Raw genomic sequence first — 17,642 nt, 5'->3', positions numbered from 1 at the left:
ACAAAGTCGAACCTAGACAGCCCAGGGAGAGGTCAAAGGTCATGACACACAGAGCTATTTTTGAAAGACTGAGCATTGAAAACAGCTTAGGCCTTTCTAATTGATTTAATAACAGCCGTACAGTGGAAGCTAATTGTTAGCAGCATAACGTCCAGTTTTTAAGTTCGGCCTGGGAGGATTTTATTGATTGATGATAATGTCCGGGTCTTTGTCGTGTTTCCGGGGGGCCAATAAGCATCGTTAAAATGACTGGTGCGTTGCCTGGAGTACGGCAGCTTTTCTCCTCCCGGAGCTGCTGGTTCAGAGCCAACAGCGGTTCAGAGCGCTGCAGGTGTATTTATGCAGGTGAGCGGATAGAATGAACACTGCGGGCGGCTGAGCATTAGATGATTAACGTAAGTGTAGCTTTACGGACGAACCAGAAAAATTTCATATCATCCAGGTCTCAACAAATGGGTGGCGGAGAACGTCGCGGCGCCACGTAGCTGGTAGATGAACAAAGGAGTCAAATTCGGTCGCTAACGTGAACACAAAAGCTATAAATGTCTGGGCAAGGTGAAAATTCATTTATTAAGTTGACTGAAGATGAATACATAAACTTAAAGCTGGAGTATAGACATTTTTATAAGAGTATTGTGAGCCTGCCTCTTTATTATTGAATTGAATATAATTTCAGATTCTTGTATAACTTTTCTTCAGGTTAACTTGGAAAGTGAGATATTATTGTTACGAGTTAATTTTCTTCTTCTAGGGAAGCTCAACTGTGAAAAATTGGACTGATGTTGATATGCAATAGTAACACTGCTGTTATGTTAGATTTACCAATGCTTTATTTTATCTTTTTTTATCCGATTACTCCATTAATCGTAAGAATAATCAATAGATTACTCGATTACTAAAATATTCGTTTACAACAGCCCTAAACCAGAGTGAGTGAGTTCATGCTACCATGCTAGCTTAGCTAGCCATGAGAAGTTGAGCAACTAAAGTATTTACTCTGCCTACATCTCCCAGGATTCTGTGCAGTTCTGGACCAAAGTTCAGTGAATATTCAATATATTTAATATTCTATCAGACGTACTATCTATTGATATTGATCACATGTTTATTGAGGTAAATACTGTTATTCATTTACTGTCCAGTCCTACTCGTTTGTTGTGTTTTGGACACAAAGACGAGTCCTGGTAAGCTACTGACTGCTAGAGACTCTCCTGACAACCCCGCCTGCTCCGTATAGTCCTGGTTTGATGGAGGGTGGAGGAGCACCTGTGGTTCTGGTGGTCCGCCAGCTGGCAGTCCCTGCAGGTAAGCTGGCAGCAGCTGAAGCAGAACAGCTTCAGCTCCTCAGACGGGTGGATTCTGCAGAACTTGGTGGGAAAAACCAAACTGGGTCCTGGGGAGGAAACAGAAACATCAGCAAGTCTGGAGGGAACGAGCCATAAACCAGGAGGAGCCGGGCTGGCGGACCTTCAGGCTGCCGGTTCAGAACTCGGTGGGATCGGGTCAGGGTGACCCGGCGGTGAGCCGCCAGGCAGGCGTCGCACAGAGCTTCGCTGCAGTCCACACACCAGCAGGAGGCCGAGGCGCCGTCACAGGTCCCGCACTGAGGAAGAAGAGGAGGAGGAAGAGCGTCAGGTCTGGAGCCACTTCCTGTCTCTGTCCCACTTGAACAGCACAGATCTGAGCTTTACCTGCCGGGCCTGGACGTCTCCTGGGTCTCCAGCTGTGTCCATGACGACCGGAGAGGTCTTCACCTGAGACGCACCAAACATCAGTAAAATGAGCTCCGAGGCTGCATTCACAGCAGGAGAACACGACCCAATCTGGGCTGCAACCAGAGCCGGCCCAAGACACATGTGAGCCAAGCGGCTGCTTAGGGCCCCAACACCACTAGGGGCCCCCAAGAGCATCATTTGATCTTACTTGAAAATGATAGATTGCATGTTTTGTACATATTACATACAAAGATATTAAACTTGCTAACTTGTTAAGCGTAAACTTTGTGTTTGTCTTAAGATGTTACTTTCAAATAGTCAATATACCTCACTAAATTAATTAGAGCATCTTTCCTACTTCTGTACGGTGAAAACCAAGAACCATAACAAAACCCAGTATTATGTAAGACAAATGACACTAATAACAGTAGGTATGTTACACATATAATGCAAATTGGTACTGGTGAAATATCTGGTGCTGACATGTTGGTCGGGGCCCCGACTGCAACTAACAAATATTTTAGTAATCGGTTCTTCGATTATTCTGCTAATCAATGAAATCAGATTTTAAAAAAACAATTTGCACATTTATCAATTAACCACTTAACGTATCAATATTAGAGAGACAATAAATTAAAAGACACAAATAAACACATAATTCAATTCCTCAAAAGTAATAAATGCAATAACAATAATCTCATCTGTACGGCTCAAAAATGCACAATATGTCTATAAATAATTTTTTAGTATTGAAAAGAAGTGCTGAAATATTCCAACCTAATAACGTCTTTGCCACTTCGGCACAAGCAGAGTGAGAAACGTTCAGAGGATGAAAACACTAGACTCCGAGCAACAATCAGATGACCCAGCTTTCCACCAGCATTTAAACGCAACACTTGTGCTCAAATCTGAGGCTGTCTGAAGCCTGAAAAGAGTCTCAAAAATCCTCATGCATCAAACCTGAACTGTGTGTAAATGCAGTTTTATCTGTGTGTATCAGGCGACTTGTGTTACTTATTTAACAATTGTAGGCGCAGGAGAAGGTTTGAATTCATAATTACCAGATTTGTGAAGTTCAAGTTAAAAAATTGTGTAGAAATTTAACGTTTGTAGAAACTGTAACTGTGTGTGTGTGTACTTTCATTTTGTATTTGGAATTTCTTCATATTTGTGTATGCATTTGACCTCATATTTACAAGTACCTGGAGTTACACACAAATTTTCTGTTTACCGTTAATAAATCATGTGTCACAGATACAACTATCCAAAGTTACACACAAAGATCCTTACACGGATTACAAATCCAGTATTACACACACACATGTATTTTGAGACTATTTTCACTCCATATTGGTGAATCTGAGCCTGGTGAAGTTAAAACTGCCATGCCATGTCTGGATAAATCATATTTACAAAAAATATTTGTTCACCTTAAATGCAAATTTGGCTTATTTATTTCTCTGAATGTTGTATTTTCAGCAAAACTCCTGTTGAGTCCGAATACTCCAGTTAATTAATGGATTATTAAATTAGTTGACAATTATTTTAATAATCGATCCATTATGATTAAATCTTTGCAATTAACCGGGCCTTCTTTTTATTAGCTTCTTTTGTCTGGTTCTGATCTGGTTGTAGTTTTCAACAACTTCTTTATTTTAATTATTTGAAATCAACATGCGTACATCAAATGTCACTATTACAGCAGACTTAGGCATGAAAAACAATATAATCTTACATTCTACATTGCCCATTTTCCGGTGTAGATATATCACAGGAAAAACAATACAAATGATAATAATAAAATGTAATATTAAATTAATGCAGGGAAAGTGTAGAATTAGCATATCAGTTGTGGAAAATAATGTTCAAAAGGGAACATTTTTTTGGGCTTTGTGATTTTACACAAGTTTTAAAAAGTTCACATATTTGTACAAGTAATTTTTAAAGTGAGTAAAATTAGGAAGTCATGCATGTACTTTGTTCCTGTGAATAAAACAGTTAGCTAGACACAAAATAATGTTGATACAGAGTTCCTATTTTTTCCCCATTTAATAACAGACCAAAAACTATGTGATCTCTACAGAGGGAAACTGGTAGTAATGGAAAATTACTGTTAAACTACGTCTGTACACATACGACTGCACCTCTGCCCACCACAGCAACACCATCATCAAGTTTGCTGCTGACACCACAGTGGTGGGGCTCATCTCAGGAGGCGACGAGTCTGCCTACAGGGGAGAGGTGGAGCGGCTGGTGCAGTGGTGCAGGGAGAACAATCTGCTCCTCAACAACTCAAAGACTACAGAACTCATAATAGATTACAGGAGGAATAAAACGAACATTACACCACTAACCATTGGGGAAAATGTGTGGAGAGGGTAGCTGATTTCCGTTTCCTGGGGTCCACATTGAGCAGGGCCTCACATGGAACATGAACACCTTGGAGCTGATAAAAAAGGCCCAGCAAAGACTGAACTTCCTGAGGGTTCTCAGGAGGAACAGCATCAAGGAGAAGCTGCTGGTGTCCTTCTACAAGTGCTCCATAGAGAGCATACTGACCTACTGTATCTGCGTCTGGTATAACAGCAGCACTACGGCTCAAAGGAAAGCTCTCCAAAGGGTTGTGAATACAGCCCAAAAAATCATTGGCTGCCCTCTCCCCTCACTGGAGGACCTGCACAGCGACCGCTGTCTAAGAAAAGCACAACACATCACAAAGGACACTTCTCACCCCGGACCTTCTCTGTTCACACTGCTGCCTTCAGGCAGAAGATACAGAGCAACCAGAACCAGAACCAACCGTCTCAGAGACAGTTTCTACCCGACAGCAATAACAAAACTAAATGCAATCAAAAACAACCATTAATCATCATGAATGATGTATGTGAGAATGTGGCTGTTCTTATTTATTAGTTTTTTTTTGGGGGGGGGGGTTTACCAGTTATTTGTTGATTCTTACATTGTGTGTGAATTGTGAGACAGTTATTTTTTGTTTTTAAGCATATGCACTGACTGGTGGCACCTTTTGAATTTCGTTGTCCTTGTGACAATGACAATAAAAATTTATCTCTATCTCAAAGAGGTCTTAAGTTCTTATTGTGATGCAACACATACCCGTTATTCCAAATTATTGTTGAGATCGAGGAAAAATGATGTATATGTATCATTTTCCAATACAGCAATATTTGTTTCTGAAACTCTCTGACAAGAAACTTCAAAACCTAAGATGAGCAGCAAGTTCAAACCGCATAGCTGGCTAAAGAAGAAGTTAGGAATATAACACCAGAATGAACTATGATGGCTCTCAACAACTTCACAATCCGTCCATAGACGGCGGCGGCCATCTTTACTGTCATACACAGACCGCTGCTGCGCATGCGGGTTGCAAACCGTTCACATAAGTCTGGTTGCTGATGTGGGCCACTGAGTGGACCGGGATGTTCTCTGTAGACCAAAACATTCTAGAGTAAAACATTAGTCCATATTTGTTCAGCAACTGAAAATAGGTCCAAACTCGGTCAACAGAACCGAGCAGGTCTGTACTCCTCCAGCAGGGGTCGCTGCTCAGTCTGAAGAACATCAGTTGTTTCTTTTGGATCTCCTTGTTGTGAATCTCCTCTAACGGTAAGATGAGGAGATAATTCTGGTCCCAGAGCTACAGAACCAACCCAAAAGAACCTGCTGGGTGTTTCTGCTCTTCATCATCAACAAACATCTAGCTGGCGGCAGGTTCACATTTCCCTGAGCTTAAAGGAGACTTCCGGTGGAAATCTCCCTCTTTCCCGTTTATTAACATGGAGTCCAGCAGCAGTTGAACTTCTAACGGACTCACCTCCTGCCACTTCCGCCTCTCCGCTCCGTTCCTCTGTCCACCATCAGCCGCTCCTTCCTCCCGCTGCTCCTCTCGGATCGATTCAACTCCCACAGCTTCACGTTTAAAGTTCTGGCTCAGTTCTGATCAGACATCAGGTGGCTAAACAACAATTCCACACCAATTGCCGAATGTCAACTGCGCATGCTCAGTTTTGGAGTGAGAAACTGTGAAACCAGTCCGGTCCCCAACTTCCGGTTCTGTTCCGTTGCATTAAACAGCTGTTGGCAGTACAGAAAAAGCCCTTATATGGATGAAGTTAAATATTTATTTGGGCTTATTAGTATCCAAAAACAAAACAAGAGGATTTGTTGAAGTCTCAGATTGTTTAGTAAAAATAGTTTCAGCCATTGACATGAAATCTGAATATTTGAGAAATTTGTTAAAGCAGGTTTCAAAGGTTATTTTTTCACATTGTTCTATCATCTCAAATTATATGGGTGCTGCTTGTTAGGAATAAATCATTCTGTTTTCCTCTGTGTCCTAACTGATGCTCATATACACAGGTGTTGGCGTGGTCATCGAAGGGCAAAGATAAGTTGGACAAATGCCTCCCCACTACTGCAGCTGATCAGAAGGAGTCACCACTTTATTACAAACAATCAGATCAAGCAGAACATCTGACTGGAGGGTGGCGGCTGCTTCAGGATCTTCTCTTGTTAAATCCAGACCCAAAACCAGTTATTTCTGCTACTTCTGACAGCAAAACTCTTGCAGAAAATGAGTTTTTAAACTTTCTGGTTGTCAAAATGAAGACATAAAGCCATGATGACATCATTTTATCGGCTGTGAATCATTTGGATGGAGTGGATCGAGGCCTCTAAAAAAGTCCTCTTTGAACTACAGTATGTCCAAGTTCCAGAGACAGCAGGCTTAAATCGTGGCAGTGGCAGCTCCAGTGGCAGCTCCAGTGGCAGCTCCAGTGACAGCTGCAGTGACAGCTGCAGTGACAGATGCAATGACAGCTGCAGTGACAGATGCAGTGACAGCTGCAGTGACAGATGCAGTGACAGATGCAGTGACAGATGCAATGACAGATGCAGTGGCAGTTCCAGTGGCAGCTCCAGTGACAGCTGCAGTGACAGCTGCAGTGACAGATGCAGTGACAGATGCAGTGACAGATGCAGTGACAGATGCAATGACAGATGCAATGACAGATGCAGTGACAGATGCAGTGACAGATGCAGTGACAGATGCAATGACAGATGCAGTGGCAGTTCCAGTGGCAGTTCCAGTGGCAGCTCCAGTGGCAGCTGCAGTGACAGATGCAGTGACAGATGCAATGACAGATGCAGTGACAGATGCAGTGACAGCTGCAGTGACAGATGCAGTGACAGATGCAGTGACAGATGCAGTGACAGATGCAATGACAGATGCAGTGGCAGTTCCAGTGGCAGCTCCAGTGACAGCTGCAGTGACAGATGCAGTGACAGATGCAGTGACAGATGCAGTGACAGATGCAGTGACAGATGCAATGACAGATGCAGTGACAGATGCAGTGACAGATGCAGTGACAGATGCAATGACAGATGCAGTGGCAGTTCCAGTGGCAGTTCCAGTGGCAGCTCCAGTGGCAGCTGCAGTGACAGATGCAGTGACAGATGCAGTGACAGATGCAGTGACAGATGCAGTGACAGATGCAGTGACAGATGCAGTGACAGATGCAGTGGCAGCTCCAGTGGCAGCTGCAGTGACAGATGCAGTGACAGATGCAATGACAGATGCAGTGACAGCTGCAGTGACAGCTGCAGTGACAGCTGCAATGGCAGCTCCGGGGGGGGGGCTGTTGTTCGGGAGGAGGGGGGGTGCCAATTGGTACCGGGCAATATATTTTCAAATCTCAATATTTTTTATATTTCAATATTTGAGAATATTTCAATTATCAAATATTTCATTGAGGATTTCTGTACATATGTTTTGGCAGGGCTGTGTCTAACCCTCAACCCACCTCCACCTCCACCTCCAGGCTCTCCAGGCTCTCCAGGCAGGTATCCTTCACCGACCTCCACCACCAGTGTTGGGTCCCGGGGATGACATTCCTAATCAGCATCAGGAATGCTCATCCGAGCTTATTGCAGTTCACAGCTTGATGTCCTCCGCCGGGGCCCCAGCGCCAAAGAACTTTAATTCAATAAACCTTTTTAATCGCCATCTTTCTCCGTCTGAGTCTCTCCACATTGAATTTTTCTGTGTATACAACAAGTCAAAACAAAACACATTTGAACAGTCAAATATCTCCAGCGATGACTTTGGAAAGCAAAAATACTTTTACTGTACATTTCAAATATTTTCCTTTGATTTTCTAGTTGTACTTTTTAGCTCCACAAATTGACAGCAATAATTTGGCTCATTTAGCCTGTTGACAAAGAAAACAATGGAGGTTAATTTCAGTCATATTTTCGACATGTTATTCATTCATTGGTAAATGTCACAGTTTCAAATGAAATATTTATTAAGTAATTTAAATCAACTTTTTCAAGGTATTCTAATTTTTTAATTAGCATAGCGTTTCTCAACAGGGGCGGTACCGCACCGCGGGGGGCGTTCAGAGGACGGCAGGGGGCGCTGGCGGAGTTTTTACCAAATGGGGGCGCTGCGATTCCGTTGGGTGGCGTTTGCTCCAAGGTCAACTTTACCCCTTACATGCACAACAATACAAGTTTAGACTTTGAGCAACTTGCTAAAACTGTATTGTGTAACATTTAAACACGTTTGGCTGCAACTGTATCGATGGCAACTCTTCTTCTCTTCAGTGTTTAGCTTCTTGGCGCAGCTCCTCAGAGTTACACCGACTAATGACGTTACTGTGTGTCTGGTGTCTGATTTTCAAATATTTTATTGAGGATTTCTGTACATATGTTTTGGCAGGGCTGTGTCAAAGCAGCAACTTATATTAAAAAGTATTTTATTGTCCGTCTGGATGCTGCCCGCTTCCACGGAAGGACAAAGGAATATCGCTCTTATAAACATGTGATGACTAAAATCACGTTACCTTCACTGCGTGTCCCTCAGAAAAATGAACTAAGTTAAATAAAGAAATCCCTCCATGGGTGATTCCACGATAGAGATCGTTCATTTTATAATTGTTGTTGCTGTAAGTGATCCGGTATGAAACAGTACCACAGCACTTTTGAATTTTAATCATCAGAATACTGGGATTTTCCCGTTATTTTAAAAGGTTTACGTCAGTCCGCCTTTCCCCATCGCTGCGCTTCCCGACCGCCCCGCACCGTAAAAAACCGATAAAAACTCCGAAACAAGAGAACAAGGGAGCAGCAAACTAGATGTGAATCAGGATCAGAGAGTTCGGCGGTGAACAGTGAAAAGGAAAAAGCTTTTACGTACAGATCAAGTGATGAGGCGGTGCAGCAGGTGAATGGCGTGATGAGTAAAGATTACTGGTGATGAGCGTCAATACAAACGATAAAATAAAACTGGCAACAGGAAGAAAAACTGACATAACAATAAACCAAGAGAGGATAATACTACTCAAAGAAAACTAAATGGAAATGAATTAAGAACAAAATGCAAGAATAAACTAAGAAACTAAATTAACAGGAATAAACTTGTATGGTAAGACCTTTTGAGCAATAATTAATACAGAGGCTTGTATGGCAAGAACAGACAGATACTATTTTCAGATAAAAGGTAAAATAATATTGTTGGGTTTGTTGAGGACACATCTAGTACTAAGAAGAAATATATTTTACAGACAATATCAGTAATAAGGAACTTATCACTTATTTATATTTTTAATTAGATTTTGTTTTATATAATTATTTCTTCAATATTGTTTTTCATGTCAGTGTTAATGCCATGATGCTGTTTAGTGACTCCATGACACTTTCAGTTTGACTCATTAAGATTTGATTAAGATCCAGCTTTGCTCTTAATCAGAGCAAGATGCCACAGAGCTGGTTAATCTACTATTATAGTTTAATAGCTTTACTGTAAAACCATTATCTATAAATGTATAGACAGGTCTATTAAAAAATATCATCCATGTTTCTGTCCCATATTTGTGTGGCATTAAAAGGATCTGGAACTTTTGTTTTTCTACCGAAAGCTCTGGTTTGCACAGTAAATGCCATGTGGGTGAAATTTTATAGATGATACTCTGATATCCCATTCTCCCGAAGGCAGCACAGAGCTGCACCACCAGAAATAAACACTGAAGATAAGAAGAGCTCCGACTGATATTGTTTCTGTTCTATCCGTGTTTTAATGTTGCAGAGCACAGTGTTTTCACAAATAGTTCAAAGTGGTATTGTTGTACATCTTTTATCTGGCCATCTGACATGATCGACTCTAATCTTTTGACCCACATGCAGACTCAACAAGTCCAAGTCTAGGAAAAGGGATTTATAAACAAAAGATCGAACACAATGACAGGTCCACGTAGCGTCTCTGGATAATGGAAGTGATCCACAAACGGCGGCACCTGGAACATAGCTGTGTTATTGGTGGTCAGAGGTGAGTTGATCTAGATGCAATAGGAATTGCTTACTCATATGATGGTTCTGGTGAACTGTGGGGGGGAAGGTTGTCCTGAAACCCGTGTGGAGTTTGGTGAGGGTAATGTGAGCCAAAGGTCCAGATGGAGTTAAATGATGGCTGGGAATGGGCGGAGCAGGCAGGCAGATTCTTCGCAGGTGAGAGACTTGGAAGGTGAAAACAGATGGACAACTCCTTCTAGGAAATTTCTTTGATAAAACCTGGAGACAGCAACACAAGGATATGAAACTCTGGTAGCAAAGCTAGAGAGACTAAACATAAGCTAAAACTAGCAGACAACGAGAGAGAGCCAGAGAGACTACCAGTTAATCCTCCAGCACTGATTGAAGAATCTGTAGCTCCTTTATTCCCAACCCCTGATGAGGCTGATGATCTCCACCTGTGTTGGCTGCCCTGGCTCCTCACCAAGATCCTCGCTAGAGAAGATGTGTTACTCACACGCACACACACATGTACACAGGTTCCTGACACCATTTTGTGAAATATTTAACATCTAACATCAGAAAATGGCACAGAAGAATATTTTTGTCCACTCTGATTGGCTGCTGATAGGCTTACTGATTCTAAGTTGAATGTCCATTCATTGCATTTTTCGTAGACGCCTGTAAAAAATGTTTTATTCCCATGGCTTTTTTGTCCTCTGGAAAATTATTTTTGATGATAAATACAGAAACAACCATAAAAATTAAATCACCAGCAATAGTGATAGTAATATTAATAATAAAATAATATTCAGGGCAAAGTAGCCTACAAATTTTTGGTGTTTTTTTTTTTTTTGGTAAGTCTGATTTTAAATTAAATCTCCAACAGAACTTTTACGTCTCCTGCCTGCTGCATTTGGGTCCACACTTCAACCACACACATCATGATAGACGGTGGGAATGCATTGAACTTTAAAGTCACTCTGTCCATCCTGGTCAGTTAGGAATGAATATATGTAATGTAAACATTTAAATATAAATAAAAATATTTTTTCAGAACCACAATAAAGCCCAACTTTGTTACAAAATAAAATGGCAACAATGGACTTTTTCCTTAAATCTTCAAGTTAAGAACTAAAATATAAAAATATTTTTACAGCCAAGATATTTGCTGGAAATGGTGCATATTGTAGATTTATAGTCAAAGTAATGATATCAATCAATACTTGTCAAAATATTTTCACTGGGGCGTGCCGTGGTGGCGTAGCGGTTAGCGTGACCCATATTTGGAGGCCTTGACTCGGCCGACGCAGGTACGACTCCCGGACCCGACGATATTTGCCACATGTCTTCGCCCCTCTCCTTCCCCGTTTCCTGTCAGCCTGCTGTCATATAAGGGACACTAGAGCCCACAAAAATAAAAATTGTCACTGATGCCCGACGTCCACTTTAGCGGACAGGTGATCATTCGTAATTTCTACAAATACAAAGATGTTATTTGGAAACTGCATCAGTAGTATTAGTCTTTAGAAGTTGCTTGATGTTACAAAATATTTTTACCTGCTAGAGTTTTCTACAGCAGAAGGAGGGACTGGATATTCCTGAGTTGGTCTGCATGCTTTTTTATCTGTCCGCTATGTGGGATTTAACTACATTTTCTTGCAGTTGCAGAGGATGGCCAGTAGTTGGCAGTGTATTGTATGATGCACTGTTGTCCACCTTAGTGGTCTGTGTCCATTTACAATATAAAAGCCCAAATAAACACAAGAAATGGCTTTTGGATGGCTGTCCACTGTCCACTATGCAAACCATTGGACTGAAACTGACTGAGCAGCCAGCAATAAAAGCTGTTAGATATACAGAGAGCCTGCAGAACCATGGATCAGACCTTAGCCAGCCTGGCAGAGATCAGTGTCCGTCCTGTGATTGGTGGCTTCCTGTCCAACAGGAAGTGGTGAACAGAGTTTAAAAGCTCCTGCAGGACTGCAGACATTCACAGGAAGCTGGACCAGCAATGGCTCTGCTGAAGGTTCTGCTGCTGCTGGGGCTGGGTGAGTCGGACACACTGGAGACACTGGACACACTGGTGACATTGGTGACATTTCCACTGGCTCTGAATGCTATGAATTATGTTGATCTGTATTTTATTTTATCCATTCCATTATAAGCTGTCATGTTGGTTCCTTATTTCTACTGTGTGAATTTAATTTGCTAAAACAGCAACTTTCTTCTCCAGGTGTTGCAGTGAGTTCAGTGTCTCTGCAGAAGAGAATTATTGGAGGTGAGAAATGTAGAGACGATGAGCGTAGGTATCATGTGAAGATTTATGGACATAATAAGACACATGACTATATTTGTGGAGGATCTCTGGTCAGTCATCGATGGGTTCTGACTGCAGCTCACTGCTGGGAGTCAGATCCAGGATGGTGAGTCAGGAAACATTTTACTGAAAAATCACCAATAACTATTTGTTTCTCTATTAATTGTGTTTCATTTGCCTAGGGTTATTGAGGCACATGTAGGAGTTCATCCTAAAAGTGCTCCAAAGCAGATTTATACAATCACTCATCATGAGATTTATAGAGACAGCAACGGTCGTAAACATGACATCATGCTCCTCAAGCTGCCAAGACTAACAATAATCCAACCAGTCAGACTAGCTGCCTGTCCAGATACTCTCCTACTGTAAGTTTTATCTTCTCAAATGTCAGAATTTGGTTCTTGATCTGCAAGATGATGCAAAGTTCATCCAGGAAAACCTTTGAGCTCTGGTCTCCCAGAGTTAGTTGTTTTTCTTAATGTGATTTATTTTTATTTTGTTTTTCTTGTGTTTCAGCGGCACCAAGGTTCAGATTGCAGGTTTTGGAGGATCAAAACTTGGCATGTTTGGCAAAAGAAGTGAGATGAATGTTCATGTTTCTCATTGTTATTGTTATTACCTCACAATGATTCAGACAATTCAAACCATTGTTATACTCTGCTGCAGCTGAACTTAGTTTTGATCATCAAACTCTCTGAGATAAACGGCTTAAAGCTGAAATAGGAAGTCTTGAGAAAACTGTGACCTTACCCTGAAAATTAGAACCAGCAACATTACAGGTCCCTCCCCTGTAAAGGGAGCAGGATGTACATTAGCATTGATTGACAGCGCTAAGACCCTCCTCTAGGCTCTGATTGGTTGTTTTTGACCTGGAGTTCTGCATTTCTGCAGGCAGCTGGGACAACAGGGAGGAGGTGGAGGAGATCAATGTTTTCATAGATTATCTGTCTCATGTTTACCTTGAGGATATAGTGACAGTTTTGAGGTAGGGCCCCTGGTAGGGTCACCCAAGGCAGACAGGTCCTAGGTGAAGGACCAGACAAAGTGCAGCCCGAAGACCCCAATGATGAAGGAAAACCTTGGCCTTGGTGTTCCCTCGCCCGGACGCGGGTCACCGGGGCCCCACTCTGGAGCCAGGCCTGGAGGGGGGGCACGATGGCGAGCGTCTGGTGGCCGGGCTTTTACCCATGGAGCCCGGCCGGGCTCAGCCCGAAGAGGAAACATGGGCCCCCCCTCCCATGGGCCCACCACCCATGGGAGGGGCCAAAGGGGTCGGGTGCACTGTGTGATGGGTGGCGGCCAAGGGAGGGGACCCTGGCGGTCCGATCCTCGGTTGCAGAAACTGGCTCTTGGGACGTGGAATGTCACCTCTCTGGTGGGGAAGGAGCCGGAGCTAGTGCGTGAGGTCGAGAGGTTCCGGCTAGAAATAGTCGGTCTCACCTCGACGCATGGCTCTGGTTCTGGAACCAGTCTCCTTGAGAGGGGCTGGACATACTTCCACTCTGGAGTTGCCCAGGGAGAGAGACGTCGGGCAGGAGTGGGCATACTTGTTGCTCCCCATCTCGGCGCCTGTACGTTGGGGTTTACCCCGGTGAACGAGAGGGTAGCATCCCTCCGCCTACAGGTGGGGGGACGGGTTCTGACTGTCGTTTGTGCTTACGGGCCGAACGACAGTTCAGATTACCCACCCTTTTTGGAGTCCTTAGAGGGGGTACTGGAGAGTGCTCCTCCTGGGGACTCCCTTGTTCTGCTGGGGGACTTCAACGCTCACGTGGGCAACGACAGTGAGACCTGGAGAGGCGTGGTTGGGAGGAACGGCCCACCCGACCTGAACTCGAGCGGTGTTCTGTTGCTGGACTTCTGTGCTCGTCATGGATTGTCCATAACGAACACCATGTTCAAGCATAAGGGTGTCCATATGTGCACTTGGCACCAGGACACCCTAGGCCGCAGTTCGATGATCGACTTTGTCATCGTTTCATCGGATCTGCGGCCGTATGTCTTGGACACTCGGGTGAAGAGAGGTGCGGAGCTGTCCACTGACCACTACCTGGTGGTGAGTTGGCTCCGGTGGTGGGGGCGAAAGCCGGTCAGACCTGGCAGGCCCAAACGTGTTGTGAGGGTCTGCTGGGAACGTCTGGCGGAATCCCCTGTGAGACGGAGCTTTAACTCCCATCTCCGGCAAAGCTTCGAACACGTCCCGGGGGAGGTGGGGGACATGGAGTCTGAGTGGACCGTGTTCCGTGCCTCCATTGTCGAGGCGGCCGATCGGAGCTGTGGCCGCAAGGTTGTCGGTGCCTGTCGCGGCGGCAACCCTCGAACCCGTTGGTGGACACCTTCGGTGAGGGATGCCGTCAGGCTGAAGAAGGAGTCCTATCGGGCCTTTTTGGCCTGTGGGACTCCGGAAGCAGCTGATGGGTACCGGCGGGCGAAGCGGCATGCGGCTCGGGCGGTTGCTGAGGCAAAAACTCGGGCGTGGGAGGAGTTTGGAGAGGCCATGGAGAAAGACTTCCGCACGGCTTCGAGGCGATTCTGGTCCACCATCCGGCGTCTCAGGGGGGGGAAGCGGTGCAGCACCAACACTGTTTATAGTGGGGATGGTGTGCTGCTGACCTCTACTCGGGACGTTGTGGGCCGGTGGGCAGAGTACTTCGAAGACCTCCTCAATCCCACCAACATGCCTTCCACTGAGGAAGCGGAGCCTGGGGACTCTGGGTTGGGCTCTCCAATCTCTGGGGGCGAGGTCGCCGAGGTGGTTAAAAAGCTCCTCGGTGGCAAGGCCCCAGGGGTGGATGAGATCCGCCCGGAGTTCCTTAAGGCTCTGGATGTTGTAGGGTTGTGTTGGTTGACGCGACTCTGCAATATCGCATGGACATCGGGGGCAATTCCCCTGGATTGGCAGACTGGGGTGGTGGTCCCCCTGTTCAAAAAGGGGGACCGGAGGGTGTGCTCCAATTATAGAGGGGTCGCACTCTTAAGCCTCCCTGGCAAGGTCTATTCAGGGGTCCTGGAGAGGAGGGTCCGTCGGATAGTCGAACCTCGGATTCAGGAAGAGCAGTGTGGTTTTCGTTCTGGTCGTGGAACACTGGACCAGCTCTACACCCTCAGCAGGGTCCTGGAGGGTGCATGGGAGTTCGCCCAACCAGTCTACATGTGTTTTGTGGACTTGGAGAAGGCGTTCGACCGTGTCCCTCGGGGAGCCCTGTGGGGGGTTCTCCGGGAGTATGGGGTACCGGGCCCTTTGATACGGGCTGTCAGGTCCCTGTATGACCGGTGTCAGAGTCTGGTCCGCATTGCCGGCAGTAAGTCGGGCTTGTTTCCGGTGAGAGTTGGACTCCGCCAGGGCTGCCCTTTGTCACCGATTCTGTTCATCACTTTCATGGACAGAATTTCTAGGCGCAGCCAAGGTGTTGAGGGGATCCGATTTGGTGGCCTTGGGATCTCATCTCTGCTTTTCGCAGACGATGTGGTCCTTTTGGCTTCATCAGATCGTGATCTGCAGCTCTCGCTGGATCGGTTCGCAGCCGAGTGTGAAGCGTCCGGGATGGGGATCAGTGCCTCCAAATCCGAGGCCATGGTCTTGAGCCGGAAAAGGGTAGAGTGCCTTCTCCGGGTCAGGGGGGGTGTCCTGCCCCAAGTGGAGGAGTTTAAGTATCTCGGGATCTTGCTCACGAATGGGGGAAGAAGGGAGCGGGAGATCGACAGGCGGATTGGCGCAGCGTCTGCTGTCAAGCGGCGCTGTACCGGTCCGTCGTGGTGAAGAGAGAGCTGAGCCAAAAAGCGAAGCTCTCGATTTACCGGTCGATCTACGTTCCCACCCTCATCTATGGTCATGAGCTTTGGGTCATGACCGAAAGAACGAGATCGCGGATACAAGCGGCCGAAATGGGTTTTCTCCGTAGGGTGGCTGGGCTCTCCCTTAGAGATAGGGTGAGAAGCTCAGTCATCCGGGAGGGACTCAGAGTAGAGCCGCTGCTCCTTCACATCGAGAGGAGCCAGTTGAGGTGGCTTGGGCATCTGGTCAGGATGCCTCCTGGACGCCTCCCTGGTGAGGTGTTCCGGGCACGGCCCACCGGGAGGAGGCCCCGGGGAAGACCCAGGACACGCTGGAGGGACTATGTCTCTCGGCTGGCCTGGGAACGCCTCGGGATTCCCCCGGAGGAGCTAGAAGAAGTGGCTGGGGAGAGGGAAGTCTGGGCCTCCCTTCTGAAGCTGCTACCCCCGCGACCCGACCTCGGATAAGCGGAAGAAGATGGATGGATGGATGGATGTTTACCTTGAGGATATAGTGACAGTTTTGATAAAAATGTAAAAAATACTTTTTATACAAGTAACATGCTGCAGTTTAATAACCACAGATAACAAAGTGATATCCTGAGCAAAATGTGACAACACTTAAACTGACCTTACATGTTGGTGCTGCTTTTCCTCTACAGTCCATCATCATACAGATGATCTCCAGTGTGCAGAGATTGAAATTGATAAACATGAAAAGATGGAAAAGCTTATGGCAACACATGAGTTCTTTGAGTACAGTTTCCAGGAGTGGTACAGTGTGAGAAGCTCTAAGAAGGACTCATCTAAAGTACGTCAGTCTTTAAATCATTTTCTGCACAAAACCTTGATATTGTCTCCATTTTACTGGATAAATCACAGCAGCATATAAACTGAAAGCTTTGTGTTTGTCACAGGGCGACTCTGGTGGAGGAGTTGTGTTCAAGAACAGGCTGTATGGTGTTTGTGTTTTCACTTCAAGCTACAAGTATGCAGACAACGGACCAGCTGGTGTCATGGACGTCTGTGGCTATAAAAAGTGGATAGATGACACAATTAATCCAAAATCATAGATTGCTCTGTGTCTGTATTGTAGCTTAATGTTTCCAGCATCATAAAATCACAAAGTTTAGTCAATGTTTAAATTTCAGTTTTCATTTAATTAATTTTATGATTTACACCTGAATTATTTGGAGTTTAAAGTTATTGTGTTCGAGTTGATCTGTGATAATATCTTATTTCTGAATAAGTGAAGCTGCAGTTTGTAATAATCAGTAATAATATCCACTGTCACATGACTACAAAATAAACGGCTGTTATCTGATCAGATTGTCTCTTTTGTGCTTATTATTGAACACATTTCAGCTTTAAAGGCTGCTAAACTTGTTATTAAAAGGACCAAAACTAAAAACAAGCAGTTAGAAATAATGTTATTGTTTTTACACCATCTGTTATTGGATCAGTAGCTCGGCTGTCTGGCTCTGGTCTGCTCTCTGGTTCCCATAAACTCTTTCAGGCTGAATACA

At 44.8% G+C, this 17,642-nt stretch overlaps 1 protein-coding gene across 1 annotated transcript; it reads left to right on the top strand.

Moving 5' to 3' along the window:
- Positions 1 to 11,996: 11,996 nt before the first annotated feature.
- LOC114139453 (kallikrein 1-related peptidase b22-like) lies at positions 11,997 to 17,440 on the top strand. The gene is made up of 6 exons (XM_028009418.1): positions 11,997 to 12,073; positions 12,259 to 12,448; positions 12,525 to 12,707; positions 12,859 to 12,920; positions 16,779 to 16,927; positions 17,034 to 17,440. The coding sequence occupies exons 1-6, from the start codon at positions 12,037 to 12,039 to the stop codon at positions 17,187 to 17,189; spliced, it is 777 nt and encodes a 258-aa protein (XP_027865219.1). The 5' UTR covers positions 11,997 to 12,036; the 3' UTR covers positions 17,190 to 17,440.
- Positions 17,441 to 17,642: the final 202 nt, after the last annotated feature.

The sequence above is a fragment of the Xiphophorus couchianus genome, chromosome 3 (assembly GCF_001444195.1).
Source record: "Xiphophorus couchianus chromosome 3, X_couchianus-1.0, whole genome shotgun sequence".
NCBI lineage: Eukaryota > Metazoa > Chordata > Actinopteri > Cyprinodontiformes > Poeciliidae > Xiphophorus > Xiphophorus couchianus.
The sequence above is the reverse complement of the archived record's forward strand: the minus strand, read 5'-3'. Positions and strand labels throughout refer to the sequence as shown.